The sequence below is a fragment of the Geotrypetes seraphini genome, chromosome 11, assembly GCF_902459505.1.
Source record: "Geotrypetes seraphini chromosome 11, aGeoSer1.1, whole genome shotgun sequence".
Taxonomy (NCBI): Eukaryota; Metazoa; Chordata; class Amphibia; order Gymnophiona; family Dermophiidae; genus Geotrypetes; species Geotrypetes seraphini.
Window position 1 is genome coordinate 77,905,438 of NC_047094.1, and position 26,081 is coordinate 77,931,518.

Below are 26,081 nucleotides of genomic sequence, written 5' to 3' on the forward strand. Positions count from 1 at the left end.
CAGTGTTGCTCCCCCTCTTTGTGCTTTAAGGGTCTTCATGCCACTTTTTGCCTCTCTGACTATGGCTGGGGAATTTTAGCACCATGGGCTCTTTTTGGTACTTGAAGTCCTGGAGTGTTGTTGGCTCTTTGGCAGATGTCTTCCAAGCAAGTTTTAAGTGAACTTGATTAAAAATGTATGGAAACCCCACTGTTACCATGCACAATTGCTTTACTCATTGATTTTAATGCACCTGAATGGAGTTTTAAGATGAACCTAATGGGTAATTGAACCATAGATAAACCAAATTGAAAATTAACCTGAAGTGTTGTCATCTGTCGGGCAACATTGTTATTTAAAACCTGCCATGGGAATTGGCCTTCCTTGCAGAATGACATTTCTGAACCAATTACCTATAATCTTTATACCACACATCTTTTTGCCTTGCTCTGCACTCACATCCTGTTCATAAGAGTGATTGTAAAATTCTTCACTATGGTGGATATAGTATGTAATTTTGAGATCATTGATTATACTGCTCTTCCTGCTGCCTCTGCACTCATATTTTTTCGGTTTTTGATAATGCCAATCTTCGTACTAGCCCTATTGGTGCTGGTTTACTCCTTTTCTGGTGCCTTTGGATCTTCCTGCCCCTGTTGGTGCTGGTTTGTCCATTTCTGGTGCTTTTAAGTCTTTCAGTCACTTCTGCTTTGTCTTTCTAATGGAGCCTCAGGGTGCTCTTGCCTCTGATTGGGGATGACAGAGTTAAAATTTATAAAGAGAATAAAGTGGCAGCCAGGAAGCTTTATTTCTCTTATAAAATTAAGAAAGGAGGTAATCTGTGTTTTGCTTTTAAGCTATTATATGGAAATTGTCCATATTACGTGTCAACTTTCCTAAAAGTTTGATCATGTCAGGTATCTAATTGTCAAGTGGATGTAAGCAAATTTGAACTTCTTTCATCTTCTTCTATTCGATTAGTTTCATCATTTAAGAAGCTTTTTAGAGCTGCTACTCTTTTAAAATGGAATTCTTTAACACTATCTATTAGATGTGAGATTGATTATTTGAGATTTAGAAAGAAGCTAAAAGCTTGGTTGTTTACCAAGTATTTAAGTTAATTTTATATTTTATATACTATTTTTTGGATTGCTTATTTGCTGTTTTAGAACTTTTATGCTTATGTAAATCTCTTGCTCTTTATTGTAAACCGTTCTAGAGCCAAATCTGGTTTATGATTATTATTATTTATTTGCTTCTCTCTGAGTGTCCTAAGCTGTTCTTACCATTGTTCTAATGCATTTCCCCCCTCTTTTGGTGCTTTGGGGTGTTAATGCCAATCTTGGTGTTTTGCCTCTGCTGCCAATGCCTCCCTGCAAGTTTCAAGTATATTTCATAAAAATTGGATGGAAAACACCAAATTTAGAGTTTAAACACTGCTAATCTAATTGACTTTAATGGATCTAAATGAACCCAGTGAGATTAAAAAAAAAATGAACCAAATAAAAATTTTAAGTAATCTGAATCCAGACAAAGCCAAACATTTTTTTCTGCTATCCTTAGGGGTGTCAGTTGAACTGGACACTCTTGCACTACTGACACACCTCCTGTATATGTTTATCTTCTAAGCCACATTCACCTCTGGTAACAGATTTGTCTGCTCTGGGATTCCTCTGGCTCCACATCAGGGTGAAGAACATCAGAGGTAGCTGGCTGAGGGTTCAGCTTGGGACTTGGGACCACCCAAGCATTGCTGCAGGAGGCTCTAGCTTTTCAATATCTTCTTTCTCTGGAATGAAGTCTACAGTCTGCTTTCCACATTGGCTGCCTGTATATACTTGAGCTATAGACTGCATTTCCTCAGTGAATACCCACAGACAGATCACTCTTCCATTGTCTTCCAGCTGCTCTTTTGAGGATGCTTTGGAAGAAGAAATGAAGTACTCAGCTACATTGGACAACTCCTCCTGGTGAGTATCATGAGTTATTCCTTCTTCAGCCCTGCCCCCTCCATGGTTTTTAGGGCATCTTAGCTCCATAGAAAAACCTTGAAGATTTCTTTCAAATTTTCATAAAGCCTTTGAGAAAAAGAATAGGCGGGCACACCCTCCAAACTGTCCTTGAATGCTCCAACATGCTCCAGGTTGCTGTTCACCATGTTTATATAGTTTCTTCTGAGCAGGTTCTCAGGGTGCTGATGTAGGTAAGGAAGTAGTCCTCCATTTCTTTTACCTCAGATGAAGAGAAATATCAAAGCCCTGCGTTCAGCAGACTTGTTTCTCTGTGTGCACCCAGTCTTCTTTCACTCCACACAGCAACTCTGGGTGGCTTAATGGATTGTGTGATTGTATAATTTTTTTTGTTGTATGAATTTTTATAGGTCATATTTTATAGAAACAGAGAAAATAACAACAGATTTTTTTGTGTGAATTGCTTAGTTCCACAAGTTGGATGAGGTGGTATAGTAAATCTAAATAAACTATAAACTGTAACTATCTATCCTATCCAGTCTACCCATTCATATCAGCTACTCAGCCCTACAATCTCTTCCTCTCACTTAGAGGTTCTCTTTGCTTGTCCTATGCTTTCTTGAATTCAGATACATTCCTTATTTCTACCAGGTCTGCTGTGACACTGTTCCATGCATTCGTCAATCTTTCGATAAAGAAATATTTCCTTAGCTTATTCCTGAGTCTGTCTACTCTCATCTTCATCCTATGATCTCCTCATTCCAGAGCTTCCTTTCAAATAAGAGGCTCACCTCCTGTGTATTTGTGCTATTGAGATATTAACTGTCTCTACCATGTCTCTCCTCTCCTATCTTTCTTCCAAAGTATGCATCTTGAAATCAGTGTTGAAGCTACAGTAGGATTAAATGGGCCATGGATGGAAAAAATTAAGATGGGCCCCCTGTAACACCATAGTAGTGAAGGCCAGAGTGGGTTCCATTAAGAGGTCCAGTTCGAAAATGGGAAGAGGTGGAAATTGTGTGCAAATTGAGGTGGGTATGTAGAATAGGGTCTGTGTGGGTGGACATTGGGAATAGGAGTGTGGATGAGTCCAGGGTTATGGTATACAGCAGCGGTCTCAAACTCAAACCCTTTGCAGGGCCACATTTTGGATTTGTAGGTACTTGGAGGGCCGCAGAAAAAATGGTTAATGTCTTATTAAAGAAATGACAACTCTGTATGAGGTAAAACTTGTTAAAGTTTATAAATCTTTCCTTAATTGCTTCTGATAATTTCAGCTATACACAGCTGAAAGCAGTGCAACATTCAGAAAGTGAAGTTTAAATAGTTTTTCACTTTCTGCATGTTGCACTGCTTTCAGTGGTGTATAGCTGAAATTATCAGAAGCAATTAAGGAAAGATTTATAAACTAAGAGTTTATGCAAAATTTTGAATTAGATTCTAATCTAAAGTATCAATTGCAAGAGACAAGATTTTGGTGTAGTCCTCTAGGCTTTTTTGTAGAGGGGAGAATCAATACCCGACTTGTGCTTTAAGTGTCTGGTGGTCATGTCCGCAACCACCTTCAGCTCTCACCTCCTCCAGCACCGGACACAACTGCCATCTTACATCAATGTGGAAGACAACATTTTCCTTCTAAAAGGACCCTCGTCCACAAGGGGACATCTGTTGAAAATCAGGGGGGGGAAATTTCATGGGGATACCAGGAAGTACTTCTTCACTGAAAGAGTGGTGGACCATTGGAACGAGCTCCCGGAGCAGGTGATCATGGCCAGCAGCATACAAGATTTTAAGAATAAATGGGATGCCCACGTCGGATCCCTACGAGGGTAGCATAGAGGAGGGCAGCTTGGGGACGAGTGATAGAGTGTAGATTAGGGGAGGGTTGTTGGAGTGGGCAGACTTGATGGGCTATGGCCCTTTTCTGCCGTCATTTTCTATGTTTCTATGTTTAAGCAGTCACCGCCAGTAGAGGTGCTGAATTCGCGAGAGTTCGCGAGATTATGTACACACACACAAGCTGCACTGCCTCCAATGGTTACCTTATGTTCTGGAACATTGCCTGCCTCACTGCTGTAACCTCATGCAAGCGCTTTCCTGCATCTGTACGCGATTGTCCTCTCCACTCCACCTCACAATCATGTACAGACGCAGGAAAGCGCTTGTGTGAGGTTACAACAGTGAGGTGGGCAACGTTTCAGAACAATGGTAACATACCGAGGGCTTCAAAATAGTACCTGGCGGGCTGCATGTGGCCCCCCTGGGCCACGAGTTTGAGACCACTGGTATACAGGTAAGGAGTGGAAGGTACCTAGGGCATTGTAGTAGATGCCTGCTGTGGGTGAGATGTCTGTGGTGTGGGAATAGTATTTTTGTTGCAAGACTTTGGACTCACAGCAGCAAGAAATAAGGTTCTTTAAGTACTTTCTTTGCTGCTGGATTGCATGGGGGAGAGAGTTTGATGACGGTATTTAGGATGCAGTTTAGAAGCACAGCTAGAAGTAAATGAAGTGTATAGTGTATTCCCTTCCTCCCAGTACCACCATCGCTACCTCATCTTTTTTTCACATAGGCAAGCTAGCTCCTACCAGATGACTCCTGGCATTACATTACGCTCTTTCTATGGTAGCCGTTCCCTTGATTGAGATATTTGTGTCTGTACCCATAAGCTTTATGACAAAAACCACACTGACCATTTTAGTGATCACCTTCTGGACTCCTCTCTATAGATCCTTACTTGTCCCCCCCCCCAGACGACTTAAGCCGCCTCTGTCCTGGATGACTAGGCTTTCTTATGCCAGGCGGCCAGGTGATGATGATCTGGAGGCTGAATGTTAAAGGTGTGATTAATATTTTTATGGGGGGGTTGGTGATCACGGGGGTAGTGTGTGGGGGGGTCTGTTTTATGTGTTTGCAGTGCTTATCTGGTGACTTTAGGTGGGTTTTTGTGACTTAGACCATGTTTTACATGGTCTAAGTCACGATGTCCAAGTTCCGTCGATCGTGGGCTGTATAACTTTCGGTTATACATGCTGTACGACTAAGTCTAAGCCGGCCCACGTCCCGCCCAACTCCCGCCCTCGACACTCCTCCCAAAATGCCCTGTTTAGCTTTGGTCGTTTAGCGGCACTATGAAGGCCTTGGTCGTTTAGAAATATGTCCAAAACCCGTTTTTATTATCGGCACTTGGACGTATTTGGGAAATGTTCATCCAAGTGCCAACTTAGGCCAGTTTTTGGACGTTTTTCTCTTTCGATTATGAACCCTATAGTGTCTAGCACCAGGATCCAAGCCTAACATTTAGGCATGAGGATTTACACCAACTAAAACCTGGTATAAATCCCCACACCTAAATTAGGTTTCAGGTTTATTTTAAAATTTGATATACCGCCTTATCAAAATTCAAAGCGGTTTTACATAATATGAGAACAAAAAATAAAAAGGACAAGTTAAAAACAAATTAATATTAATATTACCAACAATCAAAACGCACTGACAGACATTAACATACCGATACAAGATGAAAAAGGGTAGAAATACATTTTAAATAAAGACAAAGAGAGGGAGAAGGATCAAAACAAAAGGGAGGGGAAAAATTAGGTGCAAATTTGTTATATTTTGTTACACTGTGCGTAAATCCTGGGTTTGCCCATGACCCGCCTATGCACCTTCTATGGACATACCTCGCTTTGGATCCATGCACAAGAATTTACGCTCGCATTTTTACAGAATAGCAAGATGTGAATGTAAATTCTAATTATTGAAAATTTACATCAATCATTTATTATTAATGCCAATCAGCACTAATTGGTTGGTCATTCAAATTGTGAGCACAAATTAGGCACTCGCCCAGATTTGCATACACAGTTTTGTGTACCACATATAGAGTCCATGGGTATATGACTTTGCTCCCATGCCAAATGAAAAGATCAAAATGAACATTCCTGGAAACAATACAAAGAAATAAAACAAAAAAACAAAGGAACTAAGGTGATACCTTTTTTATTGGACTACCTCAATGCAATTTATGATGAGCTTTCAAAAGTAACCCTTCTTCAGATCAGAAATAAGCAAATGTTGACAAATATCTGTATATATAAGGAAAACATGAAAGCATTTCAGGGATAGGAAGAGGGAGAGGTGGATGGGAGGCCGGGCAGGAGACAGAGAGGTGACAGAGCAGATTTAAATGTCTTTGTAGTGGGAAAGGAAGCCCAGATCTCTGTTAAGTCCTGTATGGTAAGTGTCAAAATATATTATTTTGATTTCAAAGGTTTTACATTCTTGGATTGTCTTGGGTCTTATTCTTACCATAAAATCATTGATGCTATGTTCAGCTTTTCCAAAGTGTTGTCTGACAGAGGTGTGATCAACAAACCACTGTTGTTCAGTCTGACAAGTCATATACTGGTTTGTCTAATACAACTAACTTAAAAGACAAGCTAGTGTTAAATGCATTTACCCTTAGAGGTGCATCTATTATATGTATGGATCTTCAGACAGCAATCGGGTATATACCACCAGTTGCTTAATGCTTCGTCGGTCCAACCTGTATTAATTCAATGAATCACTCTCCTATTTATCTAAGTGCCATTTTTTTAGTAATGTATTTTTTATATATATAAAACCTATCATTTTTTCAATAACAGACCATCACTTAGCTTATAGTGAGCCTGTGCTGTCTTCACCTCTCCTCTGTCTGACAGAGGTGACATCCTGGTTAGTATTGCAGGTTGATTCTGATCTTTAGCATTTGGCTTGTTTCACCAAAGAACATAAGATTTGCCGCTGCTGGGTCAGATCAGTGGTCCATCGTGCCTAGCAGTCCGCTCACACGGCGGCCCTTAGGTCAAAGACCGGTACCCTATTTGAGTCTAGCTTTACCTGCGTATGTTCTGTTCCAGTAGGAACTTATCCAACCTTGTCTTGTATCCCTGAAGGGTGCTTTCCCCTATTACAGCCTCCAGAAGAGTGTTCCAGATTTCTACCATTTCTTTACGTTTGTACAGAATTTTTTCCCTTCTAACTTTAGCGAGTGCCCTCTCGTTCTCTTCACCTTGGAGAGGGTGAACAATCTCTCTTTCTCTACTCTCTACTAAGTCAATTCCCTTCAATATCTTGAATGTTTAGATCATGTCCCCTCTCAGTCTTCTCTTTTCAAGGGAGAAGAGGCCTAGTTTCTCTAGCCTCTCATTGTATAGCAACTCCCCCAGTCCCTTAACCATTTTTGTTGCTCTTCTCTGGACCCTTTCGAGTAGTACTATGTCCTTTTTCATGTACGGCAACCAGTGTTGGATTCAGTATTCCAGATGGGGACATACCATGGCCCGGTATAACGGCATGATAACCTTTTCAGATCTGTTTGTGATCCCCTTCTTAATCATTCCTAGCATTCTGTTTGCACTTTTTGCTACCGCCGCTCATTGCGCAGATGGTTTCATTGACTTATCTACAAGTATTCCCAAGTCTCTTTCCTGGGGGCTTTCTCCAAGTATAGCACCGGACATCCTTTATTCGTGTATATGATTTTTGTTACCGACATGCATCACCTTGCACTTATCCACGTTGAACCTCATTTGCCATTTCGCGGCCCATTTCTCAAGCGTATTTATGTCTCTTTGTAGGTCTTCACAATCCTTCTGTGTCCTCACTTCTCTGAATAACTTTATATCATCCGCATATTTAATCACCTCGCTCGTCGTAGCAATTTCCAGGTCATTTATAAATATGTTGAAGAGCACGGGCCTGAGCACCGAACCCTGCGGCACTCCACTTATGACACTTTTCCAGTCTTGAGTATTGTCCATTTACCCCCACTCTCTGTTTCCTATCCACCAACCAGTTTTTAATCCACGTGAGTATATCACCCTCGATTCCACGCCTTGCACCCTTGTCTATTTGCCTGTTTACTCCCTCGAAGAAGTGCAGTAAGTCTGCCAAGCAAGAACTTCCTTTGGTGAAGCCATGCTGGCTGGTCCTCATCAGATTGTGGCCGTCAAGGTGATCAATGATGCGGACCTTTATCAGTGCCTCTACCATCTTTCCCAGTACCGAAGTCAGACTCACTGGTCTGTAGTTTCCCGTATCTCCCTTCGAACCTTTCTTGCAGATCAGCGTAACATTCGCCACTTTCCAGTCTTCCAGAATCTTTCCTGATTTGATCAACAGATTGGCTATTAGTTGGAGTTGTCAACATTTGCTTATTTCTGATCTGAAGGAGAAGGGTTACCTTCAAAAGGTCATCATGCAATGCATTGAGTTAGTCCAATAAAAAGGGTATCACCTTATTTCCTTTGGGGGGGGGGTTTGTTTGTTTTATTTCATTAGTTTACCTTGGAAAGTGGACTAACATGGCCACCACTCCATTTCACTCAAGATGGAAACAATACAAAACAAAATATTTCAAGCTGCCCTTCCCTGTTAATTACTAATGAAAGGGTGAACTGAATAAAAAAATAATAATAAAGGTGTACAGGAGAACCTGGATAAGATGAGGACAAGGTAGTCTTTTGGTCCCAAAATTGTGATGTCTGTGTCCAGCCTTGGGACCCATAATACTAGGACAGTGTGACTGGAGTGCATGATGTGTAATGGGAGAGGCTTAGGGCTCCTTTTACAAAGGTGCGTTAGGGTTTTAACGCGCGGAATAGTGCACGCAGAATTGCCCCACGCACTAGACCTTAATGCCAGCATTGAGCTGGCGTTAGTTCTAGAAGCGTAGTGCTAAAATCCTGTGTGCGCTAAAAACGCTAGCGCACCTTAGTAAACGGAGCCCTTAGTTCCCTGGATGTTGGAGCTTCTCATGTTTGAAGTCACATGAAGTCTGATCCGGCTTCTCTTCAGCCCACTGCGGGCCGCCGAAAGTTTCTGTTCCGCCTCAGCGACTCCAAGGCAGAGGAAGGAGGAAGTTTCCTCCATCTTGTTCCTCCTTCCTCCGCCCGACGCCACTCGAGCAGGAGGGATCTGCCCTGCCCTGCTTAACTGCGAGCCTGCTCTCCTCCAGCCCATCCGAGGGCTGCTACAGGCTAGCGTGATCCGGCTTCTCTTCAGCCCACTGCGGGCCGCCGAAAGTTTCTGTTCCGCCTCAGCGACTCCAAGGCAGAGGAAGGAGGAAGTTTCCTCCATCTTGTTCCTCTTCCTCCGCCCGACGCCACTCGAGCAGGAGGGATCTGCCCTGCCCTGCTTAACTGCGAGCCTGCTCTCCTCCAGCCCATCCGAGGGCTGCTACAGGCTAGCGTGATCCGGCTTCTCTTCAGCCCACTGCGGGCCGCCGAAAGTTTCTGTTCCGCCTCAGCGACTCCAAGGCAGAGGAAGGAGGAAGTTTCCTCCATCTTGTTCCTCCTTCCTCCGCCCGACGCCACTCGAGCAGGAGGGATCTGCCCTGCCCTGCTTAACTGCGAGCCTGCTCTCCTCCAGCCCATCCGAGGGCTGCTACAGGCTAGCGTGATCCGGCTTCTCTTCAGCCCACTGCGGGCCGCCGAAAGTTTCTGTTCCGCCTCAGCGACTCCAAGGCAGAGGAAGGAGGAAGTTTCCTCCATCTTGTTCCTTCCTTCCTCCGCCCGACGCCACTCGAGCAGGACTGAACGGCCCTGCCCCTGCCTCACACTTGAACTCTGCCTCCACAGCCCACCCAAGAGCTGCCGAAGTCCCTGCTAGACAGTACTAGCACTTCTGGGCTCCTTTCTGCCTCACCTCACCGTCCCCCCCCCCTCCTTAGCTCATCAAGGTCCACTGAGGACCTCCAGACTCTCAGCTCCCCTTGCCCAACCCGGACTCTGCTCGTTGCCAAAGTTTACCATTGTTCATATTCCTGTCTCTGTACCATATTTTATTATTGTCTATGCTTTTCATTTAGATGCCAAATTCCACCTTGTCTTTGCCTAGCTCAGCACCAAACTGTATCTCTGCCATACGGAAAGCGCTTAGCCGCTAACCGCTTCTCACCGATATAGCTCCCCCTTTGATCCACCCCTAAAAAAAAAAAAAAAAAAAAAATTAATTAAAAAACTCTCATCCCTTCTCTTGGCCCTGCACTCAGCCAGCTTAATCCAAGTTCTCCTGCTACTCCCTCCTCTACCTCTCTCCCCCCCCCCTGCTGCAGACTCTCACACATCAACCTCCCAGTCCTAATTCCCCGCCATGAACCCTTCCTTCTGGATCCTTCTCCTCCTACTCTGCTCACCTCTCTATACCTCCCTCTGTCTGAAACCTCCCTCTCCCAACCTACTCGACCCCGCTCACCCCAACAACATCTGCCCTGGACTCAAAATCCCCACACTGATTCGCACCAGAATTCCCCCTCTCAAGAAAAACCCTCGAAAAGTCAACCAAGATTCTCTAAAACCCCTGCCCACTACCAATCTTCCCAACACTGCCTCAGACTCTCTCACCCCAGTCCCGACACTTTATTGCAATGCCAGATCCGTGTGCAATAAGACCCAAATCTTGAAAGACCTTCTAGACGAGCACGACCCTGGATTCCTATGCATCACTGAATCATGGATCGCCAAAGACGATCTATTCACACAAAACGAACTCCTCCCCCACGGTTACCAAGGCCTCTTCTCCCCCAGACCCAATCGAAAAGGAGGTGGTCTAGCACTCCTCTACAAATCTTTCTTTGACGTCCAGCTCCTCGAGACGGGCACTCACGCTTCCCTAGAATATTTGCTTGCCTCAGTCAATGACGAACTCCGCACCCACCCATTGGGCATCCTGTTACTATACCGCCCACCCACCCCTTGGACCAAATCCTCCAATCTCGTCTTTGAGACCATAACAAATGCCTTCCTTAAATTTCAAAGACTTCTGATCGTTGGTGATATTAACCTCCACCTTGATGACACCAACAGCAAGGACACGACTGAATTCAACAACTTCCTTAACTCTCTAGGCTTCCCCTCACCCACCCCTTCTCCAACCCACGAAAAAGGGCACACTCTAGACCTCACCACTTTCCTTGATCTCACCGACTACAAAACTTCAACCGACGACACTCGCTGGGAACAAGTCCCTTGGTCCGATCACTTCTTAGGGACTACCTGCCTCCCCATTTTCATGTCCCATCTTGACTCCCCACCCCACCCCTCTCATTCCATAACCTTTCGCAAAAAAACCTCGAGCAATCTATTCTGGTCCAAATTCCTCAACCAACTCTCCTCCAACCCTAGACCTACAGACCCCGAATCCCATTGGCGCAACTGGACTGCCCTCTCCGAGTCCACCTACCACTCCCTTGCTCCAATATCCACTAAAACCATCTCCTACCCCCGAAAGGCCCCCTGGTACTTACCTCTTCACAGAGAACTGAAACAGAAATGTCGCGCTCTAGAGCGAAAATGGAAAAAATCCAAATCCCCCTCTGATAGACAGACCTGGAGGATCAATATTAAACTTTACAATTCTACACTAAAAAAAGCCAGGAAAAACTTCTTCGGAGACAAGATCTCTAGATCCAACAACCAGATCAGTGCGCTGTTCAACATCTGGCGCTCCCTAACTACAAAAAAGGACCCATCTGTGCTCCCACCGTCTCTATCAGCCGATGCCCTCGCAAATTTCTTTAATGAAAAGGTTACCACCCTAAGATCCTCCTTCCCACCCACAGTCTCCTACAATTCCCTGACCTCTACTGACCTCAACCCTACCTTACCTATATCCACCCCCATTCCCGCCAACAGATCTTGGACCGCCTTCGAGCCTGTTTCCGAATCGCAAGTCTCCAAACTCTGCCTCAAACTAAAAACCTGCAAGTGCACTCTGGATCCTTTCCCCTCCTATCTATTCGAGAATATCCCTACACAGGCCATCGCTTCCCTCACCGAACTCATAAACTCTGCCCTAACATCGGGCCTTTTCTCCCCCAACATGGGACACATTTCATTGACTCCTCTACTGAAAAAGGCCGAACTTGACCCCTCCATGCCATCAAACTACCGCCCCATAGCAAATATCCCTCTCCTAACCAAGTTATTAGAATCCATCATATCCACTCAACTCTCATTCTACCTAGAAAGATTCTCTATTCTCCTACCCCACCAATTCGGCTTCAGACCCAACTTTAGCACCGAATCCCTCTTGGCCTCACTAATCTCTAAGGTGCAACATCTCCATTCTCGCAACAAATTTGCTGTTCTCCTACAATTTGACCTCTCCGCAGCCTTTGATGTCGTCCACCACGACATCCTAATCTTCCAACTCTCCGAAATAGGCATAAGCTCCACAGTCCTAGATTGGTTCTCGAAATTCTTACGCTTCCGCTCCTACACCGTTAACACAAACGGTACCTCTTCCCCCACCTGGAAGCCAAAATGTGGAGTCCCGCAAGGCTCACCCCTCTCCCCTATCCTTTTCAACATCTACATGTCCTCTTTGAAACTCCTCCATCTATCCCCCCTAGAAACTCTCTACTCCTACGCTGATGACATCCTCATCCTCCTCGAGACCGACTCAAACCTCTCAAACCTTGCTGATAACATATCCACATGTATAACAAATCTCCAATCCTGGGCCCAATCTGTACAAATGAAACTGAATGAGTCCAAAACAAAACTACTTTGGCTCGGCCCAATTTTAGATCATTTACCCACCTCCATCCCACTACCATCCGGCCCCACTCTTCAGCTTGAATTTTCAAGCAAAGTCCTAGGCATCGTCATAGACTCCTCTCTCTCCTTCAATGATCACCTCAACTCCTTGGTAAAAAAATGCTTCTTTAGCCTTCATATGCTGTGGAGAGTGAGATCCTGCTTTCATCATTCTCACTTCACCGTTCTCGTTCAATCTACCATCCTCTCTAGACTGGATTACTGTAATTCCATCTACATAAGCCTAACTAAGAAAAACCTCCATAGACTTCAGCTAATTCAGAACGCCGCGGCCAAGCTTATTTTCGCAAAAGGCAAGTTCGATCACGTCTCCCCACTCCTCTCCAAGCTTCACTGGCTCCCAGTATACTCCAGAGTCCTCTATAAATGTGCCTGCTTAGTCTTCAAGATCCTACATGGCGTCCTCCCTCCCGTTATCCCACTCCTTTGGAACTCCTCAAACCCACACCCCACTAGACCCTCACAAAAACTGAAACTGTCTTTCCCCTCTATAAAAGGTATATCCCGCGCAGGAAAACTTGGAACATCCCTCCTCTTTAGAACCACAGAACTCTGGAACAACCTCACACCCCCTCTCAGAAATTCAAGCTCCTTCCAATCCTTCCGCAAACACTTGAAAACTTGGCTCTTCTCAAAAATCTAATTACTTCCCGTTCTCTAGCAACCGGTCCCTCTCTATCTTCTTAGTCCCTCTCCTTTATCCCTTCATTGTAGTTCCTTTCCTCTTAACTTCTGTAAACCGTGCCGAGCTCTGCGCTTGCGGAGATGGCGCGGTATACAAACCTAAGATTTAGTTTAGTTTAGTTTAGTGTATGCTGAGACCTGAATCTTTTACAGTGTCCTTAAGCTCATCTTACATCTTTCATATGGGCCAGGGCTTCTGATTCTTCATACCACAGACTTTGTTATCAGAACTTTTTATTGGCTTAAGTTATTTTTAACTGTATAACTGTCAAGTACATTTATTGTTTATGATGTTCTAAAATTCAAGTAGGGGAAATTGACAGAGATGTTTTTCTCTAACAGGGTTTTCCCAGCTATGCATAGAAAGCCAGGCCTGTATGTTATGTCAATTGAATGTATTTTATATCAAGCCAATTAAAGATATTTTTGATATGCTAATTAAAGTACCAGTTCAAATGTCCAGCATCATCAGGCAGCACTCCCAATAAAGACTGCTCAAACTGTGTCTATCTCTTAGTTAGAAAAAAGCCCATTCAAAAATACCCTTAAGCAGGGTACCACCATGCCGGCGATCTAAGTACATAGGGTCCTTACAATCTCTAGGGGGGTTTATGTCACCAGATATAAGCAAACACCTCCCTCTGAAGTTTAAGCAGAAAAGTCTTGGGCATTGGCAAAGGCAAACAGGTGAATAAATATAGAAATTGAGACAAATTAGTCATTTTTGGCTGCAGTGATCCTACCTACCCAAGATACCCGCAAATCTTCTAGATCATCAAACATCTTATGCAATAAAGGAGGGTAATTAAATTCATAGAGTCTTGACAGAACAGCAGATATCTGCATTCCCAAATACCTAATACTATGAGTTGCCCTTTAACTCAGCTAATTGTGCCCCAGATACTGTTGAAAGCATTGACTCAGATGTAGTAACATTTAGGGCTCCTTTTACGAAGGTGCGCTAGCGTTTTTAGTGCGCTACAATGCCGCACGCGCTAACCCCGCGCTACATGGAAAATACTAATGCCAGCTCTATGGAGGCGTTAGCTTGTAGCGTGCGCGCTAAAACCGCTAGCGTACTTTCGTAAAAGGAGCCCTTAGTTGAAAACCTGATAACCACCCATACAGGGTCATATGGTCTAAAATAGCCTATAGAGAGTGCATAGGGTCCACAAGAGTGAAGAGAATTTAATCCACATACAGTAAAATTTTGTGGTCTGTCCTGTCACCCATATACCTTGGACCTCGGGACTGACCCTTATTACTTGCATTAGAGGCTCAATAACTAATGCAAAAATTAAGGGTAACAAGGGGCATCCCTGCCGCATGCTTCCATAGAGGGGGCAAAAAATTGGTATAGGTGCCATTAATGGCATCATTAGGCATCAGTAGGCCTCAACGTAGGAATCAGTAGGCAGCGTGCTGAATTTTGCATCAGCAATAATGAATGTTTTATAAAATGTTTTTAAAATTGTTTTTTAAAGGCGTGGTAAATTACCACGTTAATTAAACAAATAAAAAAAATTAAAGTTGTGCATGGAATTCATTTACCACCACCACCACCCCCTTCCTTTTTACAAAACCATAGAGCGGTTTTTAGTGCCGGCCACCTCTGACACTCATAGAATTCCTATGAGCATCGGAGCTGTTATCACCGTGGCCGGTGCTAAAAACCATGCTATGGTTTTGTAAAAAAGGGGGGGGGGGCTTAGGCATCATTAGATGTTGCCAATAAGGTCGCCTAGCGGTCATAACCTAGGCACCATTTATGGAATTCCCCCCTAAGTGTTAAAATAGAAACCTGAAAATGATTGTGTGTGAGTACCCAGTCTTTTAATTTAACTGCACTGAACTCGTTGAGGCTAGTATGGGATATAAATGTTCAGTGTAAAATAATGCAATGTAATGTAATACCTTGTGTATAAATGTGGCAACCTCCCACCCCTATCTGGTGTTGAAGCTAGAGAATCCAGCATGCCCTACTCATTCTCTCATGTTTCCCATGCTCTACAGCATTAAGATGCATTTCCTGAAAGAACACTCTGTCGGCTTCTTTTCTCAAATAGGCCAAGATTTTTGTTCACTCAATAGGAGAGTTGACCTTGGAGATGCTGTGAGATCATATGGAATATGATATTTCATTGGCACATGGTAAGCTTGGATGACCTCTCAGCAGAGCCATCCAAGCCTTCCTAAATACCACCCTACCCACTGTATCAGTCAACAGCTTGCCCTCCCTCTTCTATGAGTCATAATGCTACTAAGATTTATCCCTGAGATAAATATAATTCCTAACACGCAAGTATACTCACACTCACTCTCATACCCCCAAGCCCCCTTCCGAATATTGAGATCTCCCTCCCCAGGCACATGGTGCTTTGCAGCTCCACAGCAAACCCTTCACCTAGCTTCCCTCCCCTAGTCCCTCAACCTACTAAATAAGCCTGTGGGTTCTATTATGACATAACCCTAAAAGATCCGGTACACATGTCTCTCAGTAATTAGAAGGAGTCCTGAAGCTGAATCTTGCTTTACTTTGTTTCCCCAGGTTAGACCACACGGTTGAGGATTGTAATGTTGCTCCTGCACCATCTTTCTACGTCTGTCGGCTCAGTACATATGCAGAGGCAATGCCATACACCACACACCTGCTTATAGATGTAATGGTCCTGTTGTCAGAGTTGTCACCACAATTGTTAAATTTTTGCAGTGTTGCAGCTTTTCCCCACTATCCTAGGGTGGCAAGGAGAAAATCAGACATGGACACCATGGAATATCGTCCAAATCAAGTTCCACATTTGTGTAAACTGTAACCTCAACAGTCAGGTAGATCGATTCAACTTCGGACCTTGCAGAATTATATACTTGAACAGGCCGGATGCCAACTGGTGAATGTTATTTGCTAGAAACAGGACTGGTATCTCTGGTTACTCAGGCCAGCATCAAGAAGAGTGTGCTGTCTTGCTGAGAGACAGTAGTGCACACCATGACCCTACAAGAGCAGACCATAAGAGAAGATTCCTACATCTGACTAGCTTTTTATATTTATTTTTTCCCCTACTTGTGAACGAAACAGGAAACCCTTCCTGGCACCTTTGATATATATTATTTTTGTTCACCTCACTTTGCCACATGGCTCTGCATTATTCTGGCTTCAAGCCCGCCGTCATTCACATTACCACAAGCACACTGATTGGTCATTGGCCCTTCCTTTGATCTCCATAATCTGATCTCAGGAAATATGGAAAATTAACTATGTCAGTGGACATGGCTGAGGAGCAAACAGAAAAAGAGAAAATGCTTGTGGCCAACAACCCTGCGTCTCATGACTAAGCCAAACTACTGATCTACAACCAATATGCTTGGAAATTCAGGGTAACAGCATGAGGCCATAGGAAAATAAGATTTGCAGTGATCCATGTTCTTCACGTCTAACCAGGGAAGCAGCATCTGGTGGGTGGGAAGGAAGGCTAGGGCAGCCTCCATGCCAGATACCGATTTAGTAACACTTCAGTGGTACTCTGAATGTGCAGCCTGCCCTCTGCCAATAGAAGAGGATTAGAGAGAAACTGTGTAAAGAGATACACACAGGTTTTGGAAAAGAAACATCCCCTGCTGATTCTTATTTCTGTGGGGTGTAGAAAGGAGAACAAAGAGTACAGTTCTTCCTTCAGGACTATTGAGCACCCACAGATTGGCATACTTGATCATTGCTAAATAGTGGGGAAGGGGAGAGGGAGGGATAATCCACTCCACCACATGCACACACACATTTCTCCTCCTGTGCTCTGCCTTCAACGAGTCCAGAGTCCCTGGGATCCACAAGGAGCTACAGCCTGTAGTTTCTTTTCCCTTTCTGTTTTTCACTACATGCTGCCTCTGGGCAGGGATGCAGGAAGGGAGAAGGTGAGGCTGGAGCTGACACAGCCTAGCAGAGCAGAAAACAATTGCTCCCTTCCTCTTCCTTGCTGCCTGAAGGAGAGGGGCTAAAGCAAGGGGCTCCAGCTTGGAAAACAGACGGCTAAGGGGAGATATGATTGAAGTCTACAAAATCCAGATGGAGTAGAATGGGTACAAGTGGATTGATTTTTCACTTCATCAAAAATTACAAAGACTAGGGGACACTCGATGAAGTTACAGGGAAATGCTTTTAAAATCAACAGGAGGAAATTTTTTTTCACTCAGAGAATAGTTATGCTCTGGAACGCATTGCCAGAAGTTGTGGTAAGAGTGGATAGCATAGCCGATTTTAAGAAAGGTTTGGACAATTTCCCGGAGGAAACGTCCATAGTCTGTTATTGAGAAAGCCTCTGCTTGCCCTGGATCGGTAGCATGGAATGTTGCTACTCCTTGGGTTTTGGCCAGGTACTAGGGACCTGGATTGGCCATGGTGAGAACAGGCTACTGGGCTTGATGGACCATTGGACTGACCCAGTAAGGCTATTCTTATGTTCTTATGGCCTGGGGGTAGCTCTACTTATGGAGAGATTGCAGGTGTTTCTCTGGAGACATGGTAATAACATGCAGATTTACAGAGTATTCATTTGAAATTCTAAACTCTCAGGTATATGCCAGACATTTCAAGTTACATGCACTAGGTGACATTATTTATATATTATTCATTAATTTTTATTTATAATTTAAAGACATCTGTCCAAAAGAGGCTTCAAGCAATGTCCAATCTAATTAAAAACAATACATAACGGAATAAAAAGAAGCTTGCAATATAAAATGAGCAAAACAATGTCAAACCAGTAAAATAAAGATTTGTTAGAAGTCACAAAGTTGCACCAGTAAAAAAGAGTCAAATCAGTAAAATGCTTCAACAAAAAGCCAAGGCCAATAGCCACTTCAGAAAGACCAACAATCAAAGCAAAAACCAGCATCTTTCAGAACTGAATTCCAGTGGGACAGGATAATGCTTGAAAACATTTTCTTCTACCTATCAACATACTTAGAAGGCCATTTACTAAAAGAGTGCGCTAATGCTATTTTATTCATCTGTATATAGAAAGAATGCTCAATATCTATATGAAGAGCAACAATATTATAACAAAAAAGTACATGTACTGTACATTTTTGTCTTATAAAATCGCTGCTTGTTTCTGCAAGCAGTAGCAAAATCATAACATATAATATCTGTGTTTCCTCTGGAATAGACTTGTAAATATACTCATATACATCTACATATATGTTTTTTCACTTTGTGAAAGTATACATGTAAAACTGAATCTCCACACATGTGCATTGCTTTCCACACCCAATTTAAATACGTATTAAAGTATATTCAGCACTGCTTCCTGCTTCTACTTTGCATATATTGCAGTGAATATTTATTTATTGACAGTATTTTAAATATTTATAACTCTCACATCCCACAGCTCAAGACAGGGAACAAAAAGAAACATACATAATAATTACAATATAAAAGACAGCACAATACAAAATATATATGATAATTAAAATAAAGATATAAAACAATAAAAAAACAATATGGGGCTCATAATCGAAATGGAAATACGTCTGAAATCCCGCATAAATTGGCACTTGGATGATCAAAAAGACATGTCATCCATGTGCTGATAATCGAAACAGATTTTAGACATATCTAAAAACAGCTTAGGCCTTTTCAGTGCCAGAGCTGAAAGGGGCATTTTAGGAGGAGTGGTGAGGGCGGGACATGGGCTGATCTAGTATAACTGAAAGTTTAACGAGACTGCCTAGACTTATACGTAGTGATTTAGGCAATCTAAAAACAGGTCTAAATGCCTAGAAGGTATTCAAAGTGACCAGATAACCACTGCAGACACAAAGTACAGGCCTCATACACTCCCCTAGTGATCATTGACCCCCCCCTCTCCGAACTGCCATAAATATCAGAATAAAAACGTACATACTTGCCTCCAGAACATCAACACCTGGCATAGGAAAGCCTAGTATACAGAGGTAGCTTAAGTAGTCGGTGGGGGGGAGGGAGGGGGAGGGGGGCTAGTGAAGTATAGAGAGAAGGACCCAGGCCCATAAGCCACTCTAACCACTGCATTCATGGTGAAACATTGCCACCCCCCAAAACCCTATTGTACTGCCATATAGGTGGCACCTGCAGTCATAAGGCAACTAACCTGCACAATTGCATTCCACAATAACCGATCCCTAAAGCTGTTAATCCCTAGCTTTTAACTTTGTTAAATCCACTCAATCTGTAACATCTTTTAATTATTGTAAACTGCATAGAACTTCACGGTCCTGCGGTATATAAACTGTTATATTATTATTATATTATTATAAGGGCTATTGGAGTAGTAGACAGGTGGGTCTAGTAGGTTTGGGAGATGTTTTGGAGGGCTCACCATGACCAGCAAGGTGTTGTGGTGAGATTTTTATGTGGCATCCTTTTTGTGAAGTTCACAGCAGTGCCCTGTAAGGTGCCCCATTTCTCTATTGCAATGTCTGGGTGGCCAGTCCATCACTTTACTGGCCTCTCCTGCATCCCAAAGGTCTTGTTCTAGATGTTTTTGACTTAGACAAATTTTTGGAAGAGAATGGGGTATAAAGATAGACAACTTAGCAGTCTGGACAATCAAACGGCTGGACGTACAAGTAGACGATTCTCGAAAAAAAAATTTTGGACATATTTTTCGAGAATGGACTTTGGACAAGTCCGACTTTGGGCGACTAGCAACTTAAGCCCAAAACTTATTTAGACGTATTTTTGGATTATGTCCCTCTATGGTTATACTATAAGATGCAAACTACAGTAAAACCTTGGTTTGCGAGCATAATTCATTCCAGAAGCATGCTTGTAATCCAAAGCACTCATATATCAAAGCAAATTTCCCCGTAGAAAATAATGGAAACTCAGACGATTCGTTCCACAACCCCAAAAATTTAATACAAAATACTATACGTACTTGTATTGCAACACTTTGCTCATTTAGAACAGTCACTACACTCTTGTAGTGTCAGAAAGAGAAGAATCATCAGCTCGGTTGTGATGTATGCTGTGTATACTGTATGTACTTGTATTCCAAGATATTGCTTGTATATCAAGTTAAAATTTAATCAAATGTTTTGCTTGGATTGCAAAACACTTGCAAACCAAGTTACTTGCAATCCAAGGTTTTACTGTGTTTATGAATTATCTAACCTGCCTACATTGCTACATAACACCAGGAAAATGGAACATAGCAGAATCAGAATTTGAAGAATTTATACTCAGAAACTCCCTCACATCAACATACAACCTAATCTTAGGCGATCTTAACCTATACCTGGAAGATGAATTTTCCAATCAAACAGAAAACTTCCTCTCATTCCTCAAAACTCTATCCTACAGAATCTTAGACCCACAAACCACACACGAGAAGCCTTCATGTCCTAACAACCCACCACACCAGAAATTCACACCACAAACAGAACATGGTCATGCACCCTCTGGTCAGACAACTACATGTACACCTTCAAAATCAACTGGACACAGGGCAAGACCAAACAAAATAACCAAAGCTTAACATACAAAGCACACAAAAAAGATCTACCCACCTAAATTCTGGAACAAAGTAGACATAAGAACATAAGAATAGCCTTACTGGGTCATTCCAATGGTTCATCAAGCCCAGTAGCCCATTCTCACGGTGGTCAATCCAAGTCACTAGTACCTGGCTAAAACCCAAGGTGTAGCAATATTCCATGCTACCGATACAGGGCAAGCAGTAACTTCCCCCCGTGTCTTTCTCAATAACAGACTATGGACTTTTCCTCCAGGAACTTGTCCAAACCTTTCTTAAAACCAGCTACACTATCTGCTCTTACCACATCCTCTGGTAACGTGTTCCAGAGCTTAACTATTTTCTGAGTGAAAAAAAATTTCCTCCAATTGGTTTTAAAAGTATTTCCCTGTAATTTCATCGAGTATCCCCCTTTTTTGTAATTTTTGACAGAGTGAAAAATTGATCCACTTGTATCCATTCTATTCCACTCAGGATTTTGTAGAGTTCAATCATATCTCCCCTCAGCCTTCTCTTTTGCAAGCTGAAGAGCCCTAATCGTTTTAGGGCTCCTTTTACGAAGGTGCGCTAGGGTTTTTAGCGCACGCACAAAATTACTGTGCGCTACAGTACACGGTAGCTGAAAATCTACCGCCTGCTGAAAAGGAGGCGGTAGCATCTAGCACGCTTGGGAATTTAACGCACCCTATTGTGCGCGTTAAGGCCCTAGCGCACCTTCATAAAAGGAGCCCTTAGTCTTTCCTCATATGAGAGGAGTTCCATCCCCTTTACCATCTTGGTCGCTTTTCTTTGAACCTTTTCTAGCACCACTATATCTTTCTTGAGATAAGGAGACCAGAATTAAACACAGTACTACAGATGAGGTCACACCATGGAACGATACAGGGGCATTATAACATTCTTTGTCTTGTTAACCATCCCTTTTTTAATAATTCCTAGAATCCTATTTGCTTTTTTGGCTGCTGCCGCACCTTGGGCGAAAGATTTCACCGTATTGTCTACGATGACACCCAGATCCTTTTCTTGGGTGCTAATCCCCAAGGCAGACCCTAGCATCCAGTAACTGTGATTCAGGTTATTCTTCCCAATGTGCATCACTTTGCATTTGCCATTTGGACATTTGCCATTTGGACACCCAGTCTTCCAATTCCTAAGGGCCGCCTGCAATTTTTCACAATCCGCATGCATTTTAACAACTTTGAACAGTTTAGTGTCATCTGCAACTTTAATCACCTCACTCATCGTTCCAATTTCCAGATCATTTGAAAATAAGTTAAATAGCACCAGTCCCAGTACAAACCTCTGCGGCACTCCACTGTTTACTCTCTTCCATTGAGTAAAATGACCATTTAACCATACCCTCTGTTTTCTAGACACCATGATACAAGATGGAAACCCCAAGGACTTCATTAACCACTGGTGTACCCTAAGCACATCCATCCTGAAAGACATGACACAACCACAGAAAAAGACCAGAATCTGCAGATGCTCAGATAAATGGTTTGACAACGAACTACTACAACTCAAACAACAATGCAGACGTCTTGAAAGAGAATGGAGAAAAAACAAACGAGAATGCACAAAAACAAACTGGAGAACACTAAATAAACAATATAAACAAAAGCTAAAAGAAAAAAGAAAGTCATACTACACCAATCAGATAGGTAAGGGAAGAGTGCGCGCTTGGCAGGAGGGGGGCCTGGGAATGAGTGGGGTATAAGGAATAGGGCGTGGTAGGTGCTACCTCCTCAATCACCTCATACCCTCTCTATGCCAGTGTAAAGAATCATGACTGCAGAGGCACCTAAAAATGCCTAAGGGTACTTCCGGCATTAACCAGTAGGCGCCTCCATAGTCGCAGTTCCGGTGTCATTTGTGGAGGGTGCCATCTGTTATTTTTAATGATGTTTTATTTGCTTTTAAATGATACAATCAATTGTCACGTTGATTAAAGGGCAATTAAGAATCGGGCTACCACTGGTCTTGGGCAGGATGCTGTTCATATGTTTGTATTGGAGGAGTGTGTGGCGCAGTGGTTGGATCTACAGCCTCAGCACCCTGGGGTTATGGGTTCAAACCCCGCACTGCTCCTTGTGACCTTGAGCAAGTCACTTAATCCTCCATAGCCCCAGGTACGTTAGATAGATTGTGAGCCCACCGGGACAGATAGGGAAAAATGCTTGAGTACCTGATTGTAAAACCGCTTAGAAAACTTTGATAGGCGGAATATAAAATCCTAATAAACTTAATAACTTAACTTAACCTTATTGCTGCGTTACCTGTTTCCCTTTGTTTCCTTAATAAAAATGATGACGGAAAAAAAAGGCAATTAAACCAATTAAGTTATGTGGCAGTAGGGTGGCTACTGCCACCTATCTTTTGGCAGCTGTTGTAGAATCCGGCCCCAGAGAAGGTATTCTTACAGTAGGGATCAGAAAAAATGGAGGGTTGGGTGGTGCACTAGACACAATGAAAGGTTTTTGGTTTTTTTTTTATATTGGGAAGAGGAAGGGTATTCAGATCAGGCTGGATGCAGAAAACTATCAGGATGGGGGGGAGAAGTCAGGTAAGGGTATGCTATGGTGAGATTGGCAAAAATATTCTTGTGTTGTGCAGGCGTTAGAAGCTCCTGTTTTTTTCTGTGAATTGCAATAGAGTGCTTAATAGCCTCATTAGCATCCATTTCAATGCACTGTATGGTCACATCTTCCCATCAAGGTAATATCCACACTCAGCCCTTCTCTACTTTGGTTAGGCATGCAGGAGCTTTCTGCATCGGCTCTGTGAGCAGAATGAAAAATTCATTTTTCAATGCAGCTGTTATTTTGCACATTGTTTAATAATGGGATAGTTTTATAACTGCAGATTTGCCTAAAAGCTATCTCCTTCATTCTATAACTTGGCTCCAAGTGCGCATATATGACAATTATTAATCCCCTGCATAAGAGCTATGCACTATTATATAAAATACACATCAGAGTCACTTAGGCACAGATTTTCTAACCAACACCAGTTTTTAGGCACCGATAGGCGCCAAGTTCAATAAAAAATGCCATTTAAATGATGTTTTAACTGAGTTTCAAGATGCCTACCAGCGTCTAAAAGATTGGTGTCGGAATTGCGCTTCTGTAGGCACTTTAGGCCACCTAATGCCACTGTATGCTTGGCTAATGCTGGAAGAACAGGCCAAATAACTCCAAATAGTATGTCAAGAGACCCAGTGTTTCAATAAATATTATTAGTATATATGGTCTCTAAAGGTATATCTTCATGGATACTTTCTAAAGTTTATAAACCTCATTAGTGTCGGCTGCATGAAAACAAACTTTCTTCCATACAGACGAGTGACACGCTGAGATTGCTAGTGCAATTTTCTTTATTAACTCATGTAGTATAAATAGTCATACTCATCTCAGTCTACGCGGGTGGGGACAGCACTCCGACATAGAAACTATGTTTCACCCTAATCGGGCTTTCTCAAGGAAAGTCCTCCTTATGCCATACAGCTCATGCTCCCCGCGCTAAATTGTTCAGTCAGCTGACTATTTATACTACATGAGTTAATAAAGAAAATTGCACTATCAATCTCAGCGTGTCACTCGTCTGTATGGAAGAAAGTTTGTTTTCATGCAGCCGACACTAATGAGGTTTATAAACTTTAGAAAGTATCCATGAAGATATACCTTTAGAGACCATATATACTAATAATATTTAATGCTGGAAGAGGCATTAGGCAACCTAAAGCACCTATGTAGGCGCTATTCATGACAAAAATAGGCATCAGAAATGTAGGCATGGAAAACCCTAGCCTACATATATGGCACCTATCTTTCCCGGAGGCACAATTCTCTATATGGTGGCATCACATGATTGTCATGTGATCACGCCATACAGAGAATCCGGGCATTAGGGCATGATTCTATATATGCAGTAAGGAACCAAAAAAATTAGCGACAACTAAAACAGAGGCCAATACAGAAAGCTGCTGCATGCCTAACCATGTAATTCTTGTCAAAGATTTAGTAAAGGTTTTTGGGGTTCTATTTAGACAGTTCTCTCTTTTCAGAAACAAATTTCAACCATTAGTTGACATATTTCTTTACTTTAAGACAGATTTGTTCTATTCATTCCATGATAAAGACTTCCTCTCATAGAATCCTGTTTTTACAAAATTGAGCTACTGTAATTCTTTATATCACAGTTTACCACTTACTCAAATGCAGAGATTCCATCTTGTTCAGAATACTGCCATCAAATTACTTTTAGATAAAAAGAGATACTGTATGATCTAGTAACAGCTTTGCTTATTTCAGAACACTAGCTTCTGGTTTCCTATAGGATCCCCTTTAAATATCAGTGAGATATTTAATCTGATCTTCCATTATTCTTATCAAATCTTCTCATACCTTATGACCCACAATGTACATTATGTTCTTCTCATAGACAATTACCAACAGTTCCTTCTTTTCATCATATTTGACTTGAATCTCTTTGTAATAATACCTCCTTTAGTGTCATTGGGGCCTTCTTTGGAATGTTCTTCCCCTTTCTATTAAGACAGAGCCACCTATAAAAAAAAATAACCTCAAGGCTCAAATGTTCATGCCTTTCAACAAAAATTATTCTTGGGGGGGGTCTTATATTTACTAATTCAGTACATTCCCTCACTTTTTGTTCCTAATATCTTAAGACATTGAATATATTTACCTTTTGGCTTTTCCTTGTGTCTTCTCTCTACCTTTCTTTAACTTTATTTTTATCTTATCTTGTTGTTTTTATACGTATTACACATTTTAAATGATAGAACATAGAACATAGAACATAGAAGATGACGGCAGAAAAGGGCTACAGCCCATCAAGTCTGCCCATTCTGCTTACCCACCCCCTGTCTATGCCCTAATGACCCAATTTCCTTATCTTGACCCTCGTAGGGATCCCACATGGGTATCCCATTTATTCTTAAAGTCTGGCACACTGTCTGCCTCGATCACCTGCACTGGAAGCTTGTTCCAATGATCAACCACTCTCTCTGTGAAGAAATACTATCTGGTGTCGCCATGAAATTTTCCGCCCCTGAGTTTGAGCGGGTGCCCTCTTGTGGCCGAGGGTCCCTTGAGAAAGAAAATATCATCTTCCACTTCGACACGTCCCGTGAGGTACTTAAATGTTTCGATCATGTCTCCCCTCTTCCTACGTTCCTCAAGAGTGTAGAGCTGCAATTTGTTCAGTCTCTCTTCGTACGAGAGACCCTTGAGCCCCGAGATCATCCTGGTGGCCTTCCGTTGAACCGATTCAATTCTGCGCACATCTTTACTGTAATGTGGCCTCCAGAA

The 26,081-nt window shown here is 42.6% G+C and overlaps 1 protein-coding gene across 7 annotated transcripts in view; it reads left to right on the plus strand.

The window, feature by feature from the left end:
• IGLON5 (IgLON family member 5) overlaps positions 1-26,081 on the plus strand; it is a 637,667-nt gene that overhangs the window by 365,267 nt on the left and 246,319 nt on the right. For 5 of the 7 annotated variants that reach the window (XM_033964038.1, XM_033964039.1, XM_033964040.1 and 2 more), the window contains one exon: positions 1,884-1,949. The exons of the other annotated variants lie outside the window; for them this stretch is intronic. In XM_033964038.1, coding sequence (XP_033819929.1) covers positions 1,884-1,949 — 66 coding nt within the window. The remainder of the gene's footprint in view (positions 1-1,883; positions 1,950-26,081) is intronic. 7 annotated transcript variants of the gene reach the window in all.